This window comes from Candoia aspera, chromosome 1 (genome assembly GCF_035149785.1).
Source record: "Candoia aspera isolate rCanAsp1 chromosome 1, rCanAsp1.hap2, whole genome shotgun sequence".
Lineage (NCBI taxonomy): Eukaryota > Metazoa > Chordata > Lepidosauria > Squamata > Boidae > Candoia > Candoia aspera.
In genome coordinates, this window is record NC_086153.1 from 332721130 (window position 1) to 332740306 (window position 19177).

Genomic DNA, 19177 nt, shown 5'->3' on the forward strand with positions numbered 1-19177 from the left:
GAAAATGGAAGCACTAAGATTTTACTTCTGAGAACTGTAAAGAGAAGAGTGAGTATCCCTGAAGGATTCACCTGTGCATTTCTCTGTAACTCACAGAACAGAGTAGAATTGAATGTAGTGATCTGTACAAATTTGTCACAGGAGAAAACCTTCTTGGAAATAATTTAATACCACAGTTTCAGTCTTACAGTAAAACTGTTTCCCTCAGACACTTCATGTGCAAAGCACAGCTTTGTCCCAGCCCTCAAAAAGGCCAGTTGGAAGGAAGTTTTCTCAAAGCAGACTTATGCAGGGGTGCAACAGACACCCTGCAAGAAAAGGTGGTTTTCAGAGGAGCAATGAGGTCTGCAAGAAGGCTAGTTAAGTTTCACGTACCTGCTCTGCCCTGCCAAGTCAATGTGGTGATAACAAGCCTTCCAAGTTAGCAGATCAGCAGAAAGTTCAAATAGGAAAATAATCAGAAGTTGGGTATTGCTCCATGGTTATCTGCAATGAGATGCTAAAGTTTGCATTTCAATAGGCTGAAGACCTTTGATTCAAGCTCCTTTATTGCTAGGTAACTGAGACTGGGTTCAACCACACACTCATGGCTGATATCTTAATTACCCCATTTTCAGGGTTTGTACCACACCCTGAACCACAAACAGGAGGTCCCTTTGCTGGTCTTAACTGGGTTAGTTTTGTGTTTCGGTGTGTTCCCTGAACACAGTCCTGCTTGATCCTAATACTCTGGGTGCTGCTCCTTGGAGGAAAAGTGCCTTTATGCACATAAAAACAGGCTGAGTGTGTTAACTAAGCCATTGTTACTGAATCAGGGGCAGAGAACACTTTCTACCTCAACTCACTGTTTACAACCCGCAGCGCTTAGGTCCCGCTAGAAACTAAGCCAAAACGGGACTGCTTGCGCGCCTGTGAAGTCAGCCAATTGTGGTTGCGCTCTAAACCAGTGTTTAAAACTTTTTTCTCTCAGGGTCCCTTCCAACTATTAAAAATTACGGAGGACCCCAAAAGAGTTTTCGTTTGTATGGGGTACTTGGATCGATATTTACCGAATTAAACATTAAAATGGACGCAATCGCTGCCGCTACAGCTTCTCACCACTGTTTGATGGGATTTCAACACTGTGTTATTTTTCAACGCATTTTGATTTCACGGACCGCTGAGAGGGTCCTGAGGGGCCGACGGGGGTCCTGGGAACACGCTTTGAGAAATACTGTTCTAAGCCACGATTAAGCGAGCCACGGCTTTGCGTGCCTCATGCACAGGGTCTCAGACGCCTTTTCCTGCTGGGAAACGTCGAACACGCGCCCCGGCGAAGCTCGCACTTGGGGAGCTCCCCTTTTCCCTTAGAGACCCCTCCCCACCATCCCTGCCTCCTCAAAGCCCCACCCGCCAGGGTGTCGTCATTTCCAGTGCTGGCGTCGCGCTGTCACATCCGCCTCCCCAGGAGGAGGAGACGCCAGAGGGTGGGAGGCCCGGCGCAGGAGTGGCTGCTTGCTCCAACTTGCAGGCCTGACGCGTAATGCGGAGCGCAAGGGCGCCCCGTTGGAGCTCCCTAGCGGGAGCCGGGAAACAACAGATCCGGGCCGGACGAGGGCTTGGCGACTGAGCGGGGCGGCCGTGGCCGCGGTCTTCGCAAAGGGGAACGGAGGCCAGCTTGCCGGCCGGCCGAAGGGGAAGACTTGCCAGCTGCCCTTCGCGGAGCCGGTGGGCGCCCGAGGCGACTTAGGGAACCCCCGCTGGCGACGTGGACCGGGGGGCACGCGCGGGTGATTGCGGGCGGGGAGAGGGCGGGAGGGACGGCGGGCAGGCTCGGGAGCCCCGCGGGGGCTGCGTGCCCTGCGAGGCTGGCTGCTCTCCACGCTGGCAGAGCGAGAGTCTGGGGCGCCCGGGCGTGATGCGCGCGAGGAGCGCCGCCTCGCCATCCCTGGAGAGGATCTAGCTGCGGGCGGCGGCTTCAGCGCTTGGGCGGATTTCTCTGGTATCCTGGACCGGCGCGGTGTTTCTGACGTCTGGGGCTCGCGCGTGTGTTTGGGTCTCCCCCTTTTTGCAAGGGGAGGTGTGTGTCTCGGTTCTCTTGGGCGAACGGCGGTCTTTCGCCTTTATTCGTGCCCAGCAGAAAAGTCTTGCCGTGGCTCGCTGGGGAGCGCCCCTGCACGGATGCTCAGAGGGAGTTCTGGGGGTGCCAGGGGCCCTAAAGTGGCCAAGCCACCTCGCGGGTGCTTGTTTGTGTGTAGTGACAGCCCCGATGATGTCATGTGCCTCTACGACATCCATTCTCCGCACGTTCGTTTTGTCCGTTCCATAAAGAATCCCACGTTGTTGATCGGGAGCACTAGAAAGAATTTCGCTCTGATTTCCACAATTCGGGGCTGCCAGGAAAGCGATACCCCCCGCCCCCAGCGGACTGGGCTCTGCTTCCCCCGACGAAGAATTGCGCGAACGCCCGCTTGGCCATGCCAACCGGGAAAACGCGGGGATTTCTCGAGGTGGGCTACTCGGGAGGAAATCCCGCTTGATCGGCGTTAAAGGCACGGTCTGACTGCCCGAGGGGGATTTTGCGGTTTCTGCGTTGAGCAGCCCCAGCCCAGGCCTTTTAACACACCTGAACTACAGTGCCCATGATCCCCAGCAAGAAGAGTTGGGGGATACTGGGATTTGTAGTCAGATGCTTGAAATGTGCCAGATGGGGGAGGCCTGGTCTACGTTCTTATAGATAGAGGTAGTGCTGGATGGGGATAATGGGTGGGATAATGTAGTGCTGCATATTGAGGGGGCTGTTTTGGGGAAGGCTGAAGTATGCAGCTGAAGGGGAGTGATGGGGGCTTTGTGTAGCGGGGGAGAGCATGTATCTGTTGCAAGGAGTTGGAATGTGTTGTGGGTCCGCTTTGCTTTCCAGTGACTCGTGGCTTGGAACACATGCGCCGCCAAGGTGGAGATGTAGTATCCTGTGGGTGATGTTATTCACGTACGTGGCTGCTGTGTACAAGTCTGGCACAGGCACTGTGGGGTCTGGGTTGTCTTTGGGGTCTCTGAAGCCAATGTGAGACCTCTAGGTGATGCAGCCTTGTCTTGAGCTATCGTGGTTGTCGGTAGAAGCTTCACAAGTGCAAATACCTGCACAAACTTAGTTGCTGCTGCTGTTGCCTTTTTATTTTTTCCAAAGCAAGCAGATTTCAAAAAGCACTCCTTGCTTTTTGAAAAAACCCTGTGGATTGTTTTAGGTCAGTGTTTCTCAACCCCGGCCACTTTAAGATGGGTGGACTTCAGCTCCCAGAATTCTGCGCTGGCTGGGGAATTGTGGGAGTTGAAGTCCACCTATCTTAAACTGGCCAATGTTGAGAAACACGGTGATTAGGAAGGGAAGTGTCCAGACAGGTGAATTGGACCCTTGAAACTGCCTGGGTGAGGAGCATTGGTGTAAAAGCCTGGGGATATTCTGTGAGTTGGGTGTACCATCATCATGGTTGTATGGAAGTCTGTAGAGAGGAATGGTGATGTGCATCATGATCTCATCATGCAAATCATGTGCCTTTTGTTCTTATATTGGACATCATGATGTAAATCACATAATCGCTTCATTTGCAAGATGTCTTTCCCGTGAGAGAGGAATCATGCTGATAATAAGCCTAGTAGCGTAGCATAAGGCAGACTTCCTCCCTTTTTCACCAAAAAGGCAGGTGAAACCAAGCAGAAAGCTAGTGGTTTTTGATTGCTTGTATATAAAATTACATTTGAAAGCAAAAGTACTTGTTGCAATTCTTGTGCTATCACCTCAACCTTTTCTTCATAAATCTTATTGCAGGTAATCCTCGCTTAACAACCATTCGTTTAGTGATGGTTTGAACTGATGATGGTGCTAAAAAAATGACTTACAACCAGTCCTCACACTTATGACCATCGCAGCATCCCCGCAATCATGTGATCACACTTTGGGCACTTGGTAACCTCTTCACATTTATGACCATCACAGCATCCCATGGTCACATGATCACCATTTTCGACCTTCCTGGCTGGCTTCTGGCAAGCAAAATCAATGGGGGACCAAATGATTAACTTAACGACCATGTGGTTCACTTGATGCCTGCAGTGATTCACTTAATGACTACTGCAAAAAGGGTTATAAAATCAGGTCAGATTTGCTTAATGACCACTTCACTTAGCAACCAAAATTCCAGTCCCAATTGTGGTTGTTAAGCTAGGGCTACCCGTAATCCAACCTGAGAAGGGGTTGTTCCTTGAATTATTTGTTTCCAGTCCTGATTAGAGAGTTCTGATATGACCCACGGGTCATGATTTTGACATCATTGTGGTTTGTAATGGACATCTGTGCCTTACTATGAGGATTCTACATTTATATCCTACTTTTCAGCCCAGTAAGCACTCAAAACACTTTCTAATGGTAGGAGCAGGTACAGTGTGGAACCAGAGGAGTGATAAGCTCCCCTGCATTGGAGGGATTGAAGGAGAGGCCCCACAGCTGTTAGTTATTAGGGTTTATTATGAGTCTGGCACTGAGCAGGAAATTTAGCTGGATGACCCCTTGCAAATTCTGCGACAAGTAACAATGACATCTCCTGGGTTATGTGCGGTTCATGTGATTTGTCTCTACTTTGGTTGGGTTCACATATTCCATTAAGCCTGCTTTGCTTCATAAACCACAGTTGGCTGGGATCATACAAGCTTTAAACTTAGGGCATTACACCAAAAATAAATAAGGTGCATGGTCCCTTTACATGAGGTGTGAACCCTGCCTGAAAAAAAGTTATTGATTACATAGGGTAGGTCTGTTAAACCTAGTTTAACCTAGGTTTAATCTAGATTGAGGACTCCCCACCCCATAAATTCCTCCAAGCTTGAGCCACAAGATAAGCGACAATGTGTTCAATTTTTTGTGTTCAGCTTTATATGTGTGTGTGTGTATAAATTTTGAATGTAATAAAATATACAATACAAGCAAGAACAAAGATAGAAAATAATAGAAAAACATGAAAGAAATTGGAAAGGAAGAAAAAAACATACAATTATGCCTTCTGCCCTTCTTTCTGTAGAGTTACTGTCATCTTAAACTTTTCCCAACCTCCTTGGCCCATTTTTAATCCCCAAATCCCATAATCAATTCAATTTTTCTTTCAGTGAAAAGCCCATACAAGGGTTCCAGTCTTCTAAAAAAGTCTTTTATCGTTTTTTCTCTGACCAAACTTTTCCTTTTCTGCAAGTTCAGTTAATTTTATGATCCAGTCTTCCACCATACTGTATGTTATGTTCAGCTTTTGTAGAAAAAGTCATTTTCGCTTTATTATATTTCTATTAATGGAAATTGCATGGATATGTTTATATCATTGTTTTGGTTATTCTTAAATGGGTGATAAATCATTGGCTTTATATTGGCTGTGAATCAGGAATTGGCAAAAACTAGTATGTCTTAACCCCCCTTGTCCTCTGGTTGAGCAAGATGAACAAACTTTTGAAAGGTTGTTGATGAGGGTGGTTTCTGTGTGAAATTTTATGGATGGGCATGTTTTAAAGGACCAGTGGACAGTCTGGCTTCCCTAGGTCCCGTGTTGTTACCCCTACCACTGTAAGCTGTCTTCTTATCACTGAATAAGAATCAGAAGGCATCTTCAAGATTTTATAGACCACCTTTTAAGGTTGCAGTACAGCTTCTTGGCTTAGAAGGACCCAGAAAGCCATTGGTGATATCACCAGATGGGGTGTGGTTGAAATGTTATTGCCCATTGTTTGATTATTATTTTTTTAGGAGAGGGCTTAAGGCTGGGAATGGAAGTAGAAGGCAAACAGCTGTCATATCTTCCCTAAAGACTCCAAAACCCCAAAATCATACCATTGGAACATGGCATTTTGCCCCTGAATTTTGCTGGACCAGTCCTGTGGATGCTGTGACAACTGTATGGCCTTGGCTTCTACAGGCAGTTAAACGGGTAGTTGGTGATATTGGATTAGATTTAACTATGCTTAAAGAAGATCCACTGAAATCAGTAAACCATGATAATTCCCCTTGTTTTTATTGGATCTCCTTGACGGGGGATTCTGTTTACATCCTCTCTGGGCAAGTTGTTTCTGTTGGTGAAAGACCCTTTTAAAAAAAACAAAACAATTTCCTCTCTTGTTTTGGTTTTAGGATTCTGTGCAGCAAAACTCATGTGCAGAGAGAGACTTCGCGATTCTCAACCTCTATGCTGGAATGTGGGACGCCCCAGTTATGGCTGTTCTGAGCGGACATGTCATAAAGACTTGCTGTATCTCTCCGGAAGCTGAAATGTTTTCTTAACCGGTTGGATTTCCTAATTTTTATTTGGGACTCCTGCTGTCCCCTTTCTTCCCTGAAAACTACCCAACACCCCACAGTTCCTCCCCTTTATTCCACCAGCGGCCATGAATGGGCTGTCGGTTAGTGAACTCTGCTGTCTCTTTTGCTGCCCTCCTTGTCCAAGTCGGATAGCAGCCAAGCTGGCCTTCCTACCTCCAGAGCCCACTTATACAATTGTCCCAGAACCAGATCCTGCTGGCAGCACTGGCAACGCCTCCCCCCGCAGTGGCACCATGGCTCGCTGGAAGCTTCAGTTGACCGATCGGGCTGATTTTCAGTATACCCAACGAGAACTGGACACCATTGAGGTGTTCCTTACCAAAAGCAGCCGGGGGAACCGAGTGAGTTGCATGTACGTCCGCTGTGTTCCTGGTGCCAGGTGAGCAAATTTGAAAAGATGGGTGGTAGTGGTAGCGCGGTGTTCAGGAAGTTGGGTTTAGATCCAAGACATCTCTGAAAATGAAATTCCTTCCATTGGAGGAATTGCATTATGGAGGCCTAGCAGCTTCTTCAGAATAGAGCTAACTCCTGGGTGATCTAGTCAGTTCTTCCTCTTATTTAGCCAAGACCATTGGCAGGAACTCAGATTGGAGAAATGATGAGGCAGGGTCATACTTCTTATGCCCCCCTTGGAATCTGCTTTCTAGACCAAGGCCAGGCAACCCTTTTACAGTATAGCCAGAAAAGATCCTTTTTAAAATCTTTTGCGGTAACAGCTGAATCTAGGGATTGTGAGATCACTGGAGAAAGCAGAGCTTAGAACGTTCATCCCAGTTTTTAACCGTCTTTTTCTTTTTTGCACGGCAGTTTTTCCTAAGTAAAATAAAATGGATGCATTGAATTAAATAGATGGTGTGCTTTATTTAAAAACGGAAAATTGCCCTGTTACAGTTTCGCCTTATGATTCCGAAGGGTCGCAAAATGGCCATGGGGCTGCATGCAGACTGTGGCTTTCCCGCCTCTGCCTTATGCTGTGAAGCCATTGGAACAGCTCTGTAGTTTATTATTCTCTATGCTGGTGACCCCCCCCCCAATATCTGGGTTGCAACTTCCATCATCCCTGGCTTGCAGGAACTGTAATCAAATACATCAAGTAGATACCAGGTTGAAAAAAACTGCCTTACAGTAGTTCCATGCTAAATTATTAAGAGCAATATTAATACAGTATTAAGACCAGTCATTATAGAGTCTAGCAGCACCTAAACTGAATAAATCATCATCTTTGTCATCATCATCTTCATTATTATTCCATAGCTGGGATGCTGATCTCTTTTTCTGACTTTTTTTCCTCCACATTCCTTTGTTGCTTCCTGTTTGTTAAATTTTTAGAAATCCCCCTTGGCACAGGGATTCTGTCCTCTAACCCTTTCTGTAAGGCCCAGTGCATTGATGGCACTATTTGGCAAGTGGCAGTGGTAAACATATACCTGCTGGGATTCCATCTCAGTGTCAGAGGTATTTCTCAAGGAATTGTGGGATGCCCAACATCCTTTTGCTTGGCTATGATGGCAGTCCTTATGTTTTTGAAGAAACATGCTCACAGGCCCTCAGTTAAAATGACAATCTCTGCCAGTGATCATAGTTGGTGACACTTGGGGAAGGGGGGAAAAAGACATGATCAACTGAGCACAGTTAAACAACATAGTTAAGAATGATGCCTAGTTGGGTAATGAAATGTCTGCAAGCAAACAATCAAGCTCAGAGAGCACCAAGGACTCCACAGTTAAGAACATCAGCCTAGTCCAAAGCTGCTTAATTGAGTTAATCTGGTGCTGTCATTTGGTGGTATAAATTCTTGCTATGCTGCAGGTGCCTCCAGATAATCTTAAGCCTGGAGTTGGAAAGAGCTTGTGACCTCCCCCTCTTTTTTTTTTTTTAATTTAGGGGTTGCTCAGACAACTGGAAAGCTCAAGGGGATTGGGCCCCAGCCTTCATAATCTGTTTCTACAACTATGTAAAAAACTTCATAGGTGCAGGAATTAAGCCCCTTGAGAGCTTAAAATGTCATGCTTAATTTTGCCAAAGAGTCTCGGTGTTTATTCCATGCGGTGAAAATTATCAAAGTTTAATTAAGTCAGATTGGGGCCTGGATTGGGGGGGGTCACCTAGGCCAGTTCCCAAGGGAATCAACCACAGATGACGTCTGAGCATGTGAGCTGCAAGTGTGAATTTTTACCTTTTGCCTCAACCTTTAGCAGCTGTATTTTTATTCCCTCCCACCTTCTGTATTGCCAATAAATGAAATTACTGTATACAGGCTCCCTTATAGATTTACCCAGGAGTAAATCTCATTGACTTCAGGGGAGGGTGTTTCTAAGTAAGCCAAAACAGAACTGAACCATAGAAGAGAGGCTGAATGGCTTGGCGACAGCAGCTGGAAGATAAATGCATAAAATAAAGTTAATGCTATATTCATGATTGTTTATTTCCCTTCTAAATTGCTGTTCTCTGGGCACTATACATGTCAGTAAAATGCAAAGAATAACAAGAAGCAGGACAATAAAACCAAGATAAAATCAGCACCATCATTAGTGAGGGTAATAATAATAATAATAATAATAATAATAAAAAATGTATGATGAGGATGAAAAAATACAGCATATAAGATCACCGTAAAAATACCACCTCAACAAATAATGTAAAGTTTCTAAAATGATTTTAGAAATGGAAAGAACAAAATGGCCTTCACCTGGGCATCTCAGAGCTGAAAAAAGAGATCAGCTTTTTTAGCAACTGTAAATTAAAATCAAACAGAAAACATTCTCAGGAGTCTGCAGCAGCTTCTCTTTCCAAATAGGAAATCTGTGTTGAAGTTGTCTGCATGTGTTTGAAATGAGATTTAATAATTGTTCTTTTGTAGGAGGTTCTGTCCTGGACACCCTTTCCTTTCCAGTGTTTCTCAAACTTGGCAACTTTTAAGACATGTGTATTCTAACTCCCAGAATTCCCTAGCCAGTTAAGATGTGTGGACTTCAACTCCTAGAATTCCCCAGGCAGCATGCTGGCTGGGGAATTCTGGGAACTGAAGTCCACACATCTTAAAGTTGCCAAGGCTGAGAAACACAACCCTTGAAGGGTGTTAAAAAGGGTCTCTTCTTACAAACCCTTTAAGGGCTGGTGCTTCAAGGGCCAGGACATGACTGCTAAACAACCATAAGAGGATCATTTGCCAGAAGTCCTCTCTTCAGCCACTGGGGCCACCTGGGTCAGGCTGGAGAACTCGGCTGAGGACTGGACACGGGGTGGGACCAGCGAAGGGAGGAAATGGTCCTGGAGCAGCCAGATCAGGGCCTCCAGTCCTTTCCTTAGTTGGACAGATGGCTGGTGGTTGTGGATAAGGGCGTTCCCTGGTCACAATTTCCGGTGGTCTTAATATGGGAATCCCTCTCTCTCCTCCATTGTTGATGCAGTATTGAAGTCAAGCCATAAATCCTCAAAACGGGGAAAAAACACACCACTTTTCATGCACAAAACTGCTGACTGTCTCTTTTTAAATCCGTTTTGCCCTATTATTCCCAGGAACCTTGTTACGTAAATCACACTTTGGAACAGCCGTTCTCAACCTTTTGACCCTGGAGGAACCTTGAAATATTGTTCAGGCCTCAGGGAACCCCTGCACCTTCAGGCTCAAATAGAGGCCAGAAGTTACAAAATTATTTTATTCATTTCATGGATAGGCCTGTATATATGCATCAACAGTGTTCTTAAACTAAAGAATGAGACTTACTTCTTTAATGGGAAGTTGCAGAAATTTGAAATAATTTTTTTAAAAAATTGTGATCTCCCAGGGAACCCCTAGTGATCCCTCGCAGGACCCTGGTTGAGAAACCCTGCTTTGGAACTTTGCAGAATTGAAATAAGCTCTTATCAGAATTCCCCTACACAGGATCAATCTCTCATTGTGTGCCAAATGATCACCATTCGGGCAAATGCGGAGAGAAAGGTTTTTCTACATAGTCCCTTCCTTTCAAAGGGTTTTGACAGCTTTATTTAATTTTGTCCGTTCCTCCCCATTATGTAGAATGGGGTAGTAGTTATGGTGACCGTATTTTCTTGGAAAAATGAAAGACAAACCTGAAAAAGGGGGCAAATCTGAAAGAGGTTCATAAGGGGAAAAAAAATCGTTCATGTTTATAACTTGGCTTTACAAAGGAAAATTCAACAGCAAAACCAAGAAAAGCTTTACAATTAAAAACAGTTTTAGTATTCTAATAAAAATTTATTGATATTTATTTTTTGATAAATAAAATCTAAAATCAAATAGTATATGTAATTTTTTTTAAAAATTCATTTTCCATATTTTTCACATGAATGTGAAAAACTGCATTCAATGGTACCATTTGTACAATAAAAGTTAAATGACCCAAATAAAGGATGAATGTGAATGTTTGAAAAATAAATACATATAAAGGACAGCTTTCTGAAATAAAGAATAGTCCTTTATAATAAAGAACAGATGGTCACTGTAGTGATGGTAGACAAGAGAAGAGAATTACTTGCTTGTATCTCTTTCTACGGCAGGCAGTGAGAGGAAATGGTGGTGACAGTACAGGTAGTCCTCGCTTAATGAGCACAATTGGGGCTGGAATTTTGGTTGCTAAGTGAAGCAGTCATTAAGTGAATCTGACCCAATCTTGCAACCTTTTTGCAGCAGTCATTAAGTGAATCACGTGGTTCCCCCATTGATTTTGCTTGCCGGAAGCTGGCCAGGAAGGTCAGAAATGGTGATCATGTGACTGTGGGATGCTGCAACGAACCATTTGCCAAGAGCCCAGATCATGATCACGTGCCCGTGGGGACATTACGATGGTCATAAGTGCGAGGACTGGTTGCAAGTCAGGTTTTTAGCACCATCGTAAGTCTGAACCATTGCTGAACAAACAGTTGTTAAGTGAGGACTAACTGTATTTATTTTATAGACATTGGTAACATCTGCACAATTTCTGCTACTTCAGTCTCTGCTTTTATATAATGGGTGGAAAGAAAGTGGTAAATCTCAAAGTGACATGGAGGACTGATTTATGTGAAATTGCCAATGAAGGTGAAAGGGTCATACTTAAGACTTCTCCCATCAGTTAGGGAGTGCTAAACTTCTCTGTGATTCTTTAGATTTCTACAGAAAAGGAAAATTCTCCCTGCCTTTTAAACGTTGGGAAAGCCTTTGAAAATAGCACCTCTGAGTTCCTGAAGGTGTTGTCTCATTTGGTGCCTTAGGAGAGTGGCTGGTGATACCACTGTTTCCATAGAGGCAGGCCATAGGAAAAAAAATGTGCAACAGTGCATAATGCAATCTTCCTCTGTGTGGTTTGAAATGACAATCCTGGTCTTGTCTCAGAAATTGCCGCTTCATTATGTTATGAGATTTACACCTTTTTTACAAGTATACCCAGTCATATTTAAGCATATTTCACGCATACCCTAACCCAGTGTTTCTCAACCTCAGCAACTTTAAGGTGCGTGGACTTCAACTCCCAGAATTCCCCAGGGCTGGCTGGGGAATTCTGAGAGTTGAAGTCCACGCACCTTAAAGTTGCTGAGGTTGAGAAACACTGCCCTAACCTTTGTATGAAAGAGGTCTGATGATATGAGTCTTGATCCACAGCAAAATGGGATGGCAGGGACTTGAGATGGAAGGAGGCTGGACCATTTCTGCAAATAGGGGAGCAGTTTAAAATTGCATGCTCGTGTTAAAAAACAAAATATGGTATGGAAGTAGCATACTGGGGAGAAGGGTTCTGCACCAACCTTCCTCCCCCCCCCCTTTGTGCTACTTTCTACTTGCAGGGAGGGGTGAGATTTTTAATACAGAGTGAAATTAAAACATGCACATACCGAAAACATTTGCATTCTGTCCTGCAAAAATAGGCCTTTACCATCCAGTTTGCGTGCACATGAAGATCTGGTATGAGTCCAACTGCTGCTTTTTGAACCCTTCCTTCTCCTCCAGGTTCACAGTCCTCTTCTCACATGGCAATGCTGTGGATCTGGGCCAAATGTGTAGCTTCTACATCAGCCTGGGCACCCGGATTAGCTGCAACATCTTTTCTTACGACTATTCGGGCTACGGTGCCAGCACAGGGAAACCTTCAGAGAAGAACCTCTATGCTGATGTTGATGCAGCCTGGCAGGCCTTACGCACACGGTGAGGCTCGCGGAAGGGCACCTCTTTGCTGTAGCTACCTTTTTCTTGCAAAACCTCCAGGATTTTTCACAACCATGTTGGGATAGTTGATCAATCCATCTGGTTCAGCCACCAGTTTCCAGCAAGGTCATTCAAAGGCCTCTCGAAAGTTCATGGGTAGGAAACAGCTATAGTTCTTCATTAATTTTTCTCAGAGATAGAATACTTCTTAAAGTAGAGAGTCCATTCTCAGTTTTTGAGGCCAAGAGAGATTGATAGATATACCATCCATTAGACCAGCCTTTCTCAAACATTTGACCCTGGAGGAACCCTTGAAATATTTTTCAGGCCTTGGGGAACCCCTGCACATTCAGGCTCAAATATAGGCCACAAGTTACAAAGTTAAATTTGTTTCATGGGTAGGCCTGTATATATGCACTAAAAGTGTTCTTAAACTAAAAATAAAGAATGAAACTTACATTTTTAATATGAGATTGCCTGAATTTGAAGTAATTTTTTAAATAAATTGTGATCTTCCAGGGAACCCCGCGGAACTTTGTGGAACCCTCTCAACCACGGAACCCGGGTTGAGAAACCCTGCATTAGGCCATAAATAGACAAATGAAAGAAAAGCTGTACTTGTTCAATGCCTGTCTTGGTCCCCAGAGTCATGCCTGGGGCTGCCAATGTGACTGGACACCAGCTTTGGTCCCCACCAGGCTTCTTGTCCCACCTATTTTTTTACATTAAAAAAAAGCAAAAATGGGAACTTAACAGCGCTGCTAAGTAAAGCAGCAGCCTCCGGTACTGTACTGCCACCTTAGAGTGCTGAAATGCCCTCAAAAAGATGTTATGTGGGAATGACCCTGGGAGACTGGGCCTAGAGACGCTGCCTAGGGAACGGTCAGATAAGAGACAGCAGAGCCTGCAGCTGGATAGTGGGCGGGGCAAGAGACTCAGAAGGGACCCTCCCTAGTTTCTCAGGCTGTAAAGGAGATGACGGGAGGATTGTACTTTCAAACTTGCAAGATTCTGTTTATGTAGCCTTACAATAAAGTAGAATTAGCTCATCTGGCCATGTTTCCTGTCTGGTCTACCTGGTAAGGCTGACAATACCCTCTACGTTTTCTTACAAAAAATTGGCAGCTGCTGCCTCATGCTAAGTGTGAAAATGTGCCCACCTGCCCAGAGAAGGACAGAGTTAAGCAGGAGTATGCAAATTTTTCTGGGGTGGGGGAGGGGGGCAGAGGAGTGGCTGAGAATATGGTGATTAACGTTTTGCATGAGCCTACAACCACTTTGGGACTTTAGGACTGAGCAAGACTGCCTAATCAGCCAGGCGCCTTCTGGAGGTTCATCAATAGGACACACAGACAAACCATGGTACCCTGTTCATTCCAGCATCTATTTGGGGCTGGATTGCTTTCAAGTGAGGAAGTTCTGTTCCGAGTCATGACAAATAGCCAGAAATAGCAGCATCTTGTCAAGTTCCATTTAAAAAAACCCACATTCGCACATCTTTAGAGAGCAAATTCCACCCCTTGGTCAAGATGTACTTCTTCAAGCAGTACACAAAGAATATAAAAGATGTCATTTACCTTATGACAATGAACATGCCCCTCTGTTGTCTCTTCTCCTCTCTGCCCTGCAGATACGGGATCAGCCCCGAGAACATCATCCTCTATGGGCAGAGCATTGGGACGGTGCCCACAGTGGACCTGGCCTCCCGCTATGAGTGCGCAGCTGTGATCTTACACTCACCATTGACATCGGGCATGCGTGTTGCCTTCCCAGAAACCAAAAAGACCTACTGCTTTGATGCTTTCCCAAAGTAAGTCCTTGAGAAAGCAGGAATGTAGGTTTGGAGCCCAGCCAAGGATGGGCAGGTTTACAATTAAATTACAATTACCATTGGAGTCTCCTGGTGTTTAGGTTTTTCTCTCCCCCCACCTTTTAATTCCTTTTCAGAAGCATGTTTATTCAAAAGCCTATCCCGCCAGTACAACTTTTCAGTGAGAGTTTCCAGCATATACAGGTAGTCTTCACTTAACCATTCATATAGGGACGGTTTGGACTTAGGATGGTGCTGAAAAAACTGACTTACAACTGGTCCTCACAGTTACGACCAGCACAGCGTCCCCATGGTCATGTGATCACAGTTTGTGCACTTGGCAACCAGTTCACATTTATAAGCATTGCAGCGCCCTGTGGTCACATGATCGCCATTTTCGACCTTCCTGGCTGGCTTTTGGCAAGCCAAATCAATGGGGGACTGCATGATTCGCTTAACAACCACATGGTTTGCTTAATGCCTGCAGTGATTCACTTCACAACCACTGCAAAAAAGGTTGTAAAATCAGGTCAGATTCGCTTAATGACTACTTCACTTAGCAACCAAAATTCCAGTCCCAATTATGGTCATTAAAGTGAGGACTAACTGTAGATGCTGATCAGCTTACCTGTAGTTGCAAATAGAAGTAGCTCAGTATTTGGTTGGTTATTTGCAATTCAAGAGCCAGTTTGGTATAGTGGTCAAGGCACCATGCTAGAAACTGGGAGACTGAGTTGTACTCCCGCCTGAGGCACAAAGCCAGCTGAGTGACCTTGAGCCAGTCACTCTCTCTCAGCCCTGGGTAGGAGGCAATGGCAAACCACTTCTGAAAAACCTTGCCAAGAAAACTGCAGCAATTTTTCCAGGCAGTCTCTAAGAATTGGACACAATTGAACAGATTAAAAAAAAATTTGATTTGATTTGCTATAGTCTGTTTGGAATAGATTTGGTTTCAAAGTACATTCCCCACTGCAGTCCAGAAAGCACTGCATTATGGGGACTTGTGGCCATTTGCACAGATGATCTCTTTCCTGGCAATCAAGGAATATTATCTAATCTGATTTTTGTCCTGACAAAATATTCCTATTTTGCATTTAAGCGAGAGGCTGTAACTCACTGATGGAGCCCTTATTCTGGGATGGAAGGACCAAAGTTCCATTTGCACATCTTCAGTACAAAAGTATCGTAGGCTTTAAGATTGGAACAACATAAGTTACTCCAGCTCAAGTATCACAGCAGACTTTGTGTGTTATATGAGGGCTGTACTCATTTTGGAATTTGTTTTTTTTTTTTTAGCAGAGAAATAGATGCCTTGAGCTTTTGCAAGACATAAGGGGTCCATTTTGCCTCTGAAAATCCCCTAAACCTTAAATCCTCCCAACCAAGTTCTTTTTAATTAAAAAGTCTAAAATCGTGCAACTTTCTGGCTGAAATCTTGAGAGATCCTGCATAAACTTGTTGAAATCCCATGATATTGGTCATCTGTGATTTCAGCCACTTAATTTTGTGTGGCTGTTTTAATTTGGGTTGTCTGTAAATTCCAATGAAGGTTTGGTTGTGTGGGGCGTGGTGCTGTTAACCATCCTTGGTCTATGGTGATGTTGTTTAAGATTTAAGCTGCTGATCTACCTGTGGCTCAGTGAATGAAGCATGCAGAACGCCCCAGTTCCTCTTTCCAGGGTAATGGTGCAGAGCAGAGACCCTTCCTCCTGGAAAAAGAGGGGCTCTACTTGATTTGAACCCAGTGTTTCTCAACCTCAGCAACTTTGAGATGGTGGACATACATGGGCTGGGGAATTTTGGGAGTTGAAGTCCACCCATCTCAAAGTTGCTGAGGTTGAGAAACACTGCTTTAATATACCATCACTTTCCATTTTTCTTTCTCTTCCACAGCATAGACAAGGTGTCCCGCATCACTTCCCCTGTTCTGTTCATTCATGGCACCGAAGATGAGGTGATCGACTTCTCCCACGGCTTGGCTCTTTACGAGCGCTGCCCGAAGGCCGTGGAGCCCCTCTGGGTAGAGGGAGCCGGCCACAACGATATTGAACTCTACAGCCAGTACCTGGAGCGCTTACGCAAGTTCATCTCACAAGATTTGTCTGGTTAATGCAACTCAACCCGTCTTACTCACCCTTTGGGCAAGGACTGCCCACCTCGGCTGGGCATAGGGAAGAGGAGGAAGCATTTGTGGCTTTCGAAGGAGAAGGCCACTGATGCTGCAGGTTCCATGTTCTCATCTGCAAAATGGGAGTAGCTCTGTCCACCCTTCCTCCATTGCAGGCTTAGTCTGCACAGGGCTCTCAAGTCTCTCCTGGTGGGTTTTCCCCATCGCAGAGGGCCCTTTCCAGCTGTTCTCACTTCCAGCTGCTGTCATGGCTGAGGATGGGTCTGTCCGTAAGAACAAGAGGCCTGAGACCGAGCCTCTCATTGCACCTCATTGCGGGACTCCAAAGGACTTGAGCAACGCAGACTGTTCTAAAACATTAACATCTCCATCAGGGCTACCTTCTTGTTGCCTCCATCCATCTTCACCTCCCATTTCGGATCCAGTGTTCTTAACACTCTGCGTGTGACCCAGTGATAGCAATAAGCCATAGGCAGGGTGGGGTGGGGAGACAAGGCACTTTGCATGCTGGCCAAAATGGCTTGCTCCAGTTTTGCTGCCCAGCCCACCGCAGCCCCTGAAGACAATTGAATTTCGTTCGGATTTCCCCTGGGGTGGGGATAGGAAACCACCTGGAATTTTCACCAGGAAGTCTGTGAAAGGACTGTGGAATGCAGCAAGGCCGTTCTACGTGTCTCAGTGTTTATTGGGGGGAACGGTTCGCCGGCTTCATTCACAACTCCTAGGTACCATCGTTTTAATATTCCATGCCCCATCCCCTCCAGATGTTCCCAAGGAATGGATTACGCTTTACTTAATTCTGAGTATCAGGCAAGGGGAGGGGTCAGGGTGGGAAGTAAGGGAAAAATTCTCCATTCATTTTTGAAAGAGGAATTAAAAAAAAAAATGAAAGATCTGCATTTGTTTCCCAGTAAGTGTTTCTGGGAAATGGGTGGGTTGGAAGTGTGTGGTTCCTTCCTTCAAGGAGGCTAGGCCAGGAAATAGACATTCCAAGGATTCCAGGAATGGTCCTTTATTGTTGTAGGGCAGTGTTTCTCAACCTTAGCACTTTAAGCTGTGTGGATTTCAACTCCCAGAATTCCCCGGCCAGCCATGATTGAAGTCCACACAGCTTAAAGTTGCTAAGGTTGAGAAACACTGCTGTAGGGTATTGTAACAGAATCTTGAAAGGCTGACCGAGTTTCCTTCTATACTCCCTCATACCAAACTTAATCAAGGTGAAGCTATTTTGAGTTCCTTCATTATGTTTTCCCCTTTCCCCGGACTGAGTTGTCCTCCTCTTAAAATTATATAGTATCTTCCAGCTCACATGAGCATTAATCTACCTGCCAGATAGGAACGATGGGTGTTGTAATTCAACTTGTTCTGAAGCTCTTGTATGAAGCTTAGAGACAAAGATTGGGTTATTAGTGTGGGAGCAATGTAAGGCCCGACCAGCATGGAGAGGAGGCGGTAATGGAGTCACCCAAGGAAAGCTTTGGCTGTCTACTCTTAGAAGAGCATCAGATGTGTTCTTCACATGCTTACACCAGTCCATTAGAGACATGGAGAGTGAGTTCAACACAACACAGTTAGCCCTCTTTAACAAAGCTAGAGGTATCCATGGTGGGGCAAGGAGAGCAAATGATCAAAAGAGCACCACACTGTTGTGCACAAATTCCACCATTCTGTACTTTTGCTGTGATGTCACACAATAGGGGAAGAGCTTATGGGGTAAGGCTTGTTCCGTAATTTAGATGAAATAGCCAGATTCTGCAGATGGCTTTGAATAGAACACAAACTGTTGTTGCATTACATGCTATGAAGAAAGATTGCATAGTATGGCGTATGCCAGTGATGGCGAACCTTTTGGGCTTGGCGTGTCAAAAATTTGGAAAATGCCTAACTTGATTCTGCTGGTGTCTCTCTCTCTGTCTCACATCCCTGAACAAAAGAGAAACAATTCTTTACATATTCATTTATTTAAAAAAAACACCACCCAATTTTGGGTGGCCAAAAGGGCAGAGAAGGGGTGGGGGAGATGGGTGGGTAGGTGGAGTTTCAGGGCCTTTCATTTGGTTTCTTTGATAACTCAAATAGGGAATAGTTGTCAGGTGTTGGTGAATGCTGGCATGTCACCCAAAACGTGGCATGTCACCTTTGACATGCGTGTGATAGGTTCACCATCACTGGCATACACTAATGGGTTCCCATTAGTGAACTGCAAACTATTTAACCCCTTTTAACCTAGCCTTGCATGTTGTACAAACTCAGTACCCAGATTATTTTCAGGTTGGCAACATGGCTAACTTAGTCAACAATAATGTGACGTATGTTATCCAAGCCTTCATCCAAACAAGATTAATCTGGAGTGGGCGGCTATATTATATCATCATCATCATCATCATCATCATCATCATCATCCTACCAGCTTCTAGAAAAAGGAACACAAAAGTGGAAACCTAGAGTGGCTCCATAAAAATAGAGCTGTTCTAGGCACTCCAACTTGCTTGTTTTTTACTTCATTTTCACACACCTCCCTCCTGAGGCAGAAGCAACATGGACAGGGGGGAAAAGCGGGGAGGCCCATCTTATAATGGCTTTAATTCCAGTTGGTCACCCTGGACTTTTTACAACTTTCTTTTGAAAAAAAATACAATAATTGCCATTTGCAAAAGTAGCTGCATTACCGATTGAGCTAGCTGTAGATTTATTTAGTTATCTGCTGCAAGACCAATGGGTAAGTCTCTACACTGAACAATTATTCCATCCTTCACAGTATTCGGG

General features: G+C 44.9%; 1 protein-coding gene across 3 annotated transcripts; it reads left to right on the forward strand.

Annotated features, from left to right (window-relative positions):
• Positions 1-1453: 1453 nt before the first annotated feature.
• On the forward strand, positions 1454-17310 carry ABHD17A (abhydrolase domain containing 17A, depalmitoylase). 3 transcript variants are annotated; one of them, XM_063290758.1, is made up of 5 exons: positions 1454-1769; positions 6143-6710; positions 12279-12473; positions 14104-14283; positions 16177-17310. In XM_063290758.1, the coding sequence occupies exons 2-5, from the start codon at positions 6397-6399 to the stop codon at positions 16391-16393; spliced, it is 906 nt and encodes a 301-aa protein (XP_063146828.1). In that variant the 5' UTR covers positions 1454-1769; positions 6143-6396; the 3' UTR covers positions 16394-17310. The 3 variants fall into 3 exon arrangements, with proteins under 3 accessions (XP_063146828.1, XP_063146829.1, XP_063146827.1); XM_063290759.1 differs by having other exon boundaries at positions 1454-1707; XM_063290757.1 differs by lacking the exon at positions 1454-1769 and having other exon boundaries at positions 5749-6710.
• The last annotated feature ends 1867 nt before the right edge of the window (positions 17311-19177 follow it).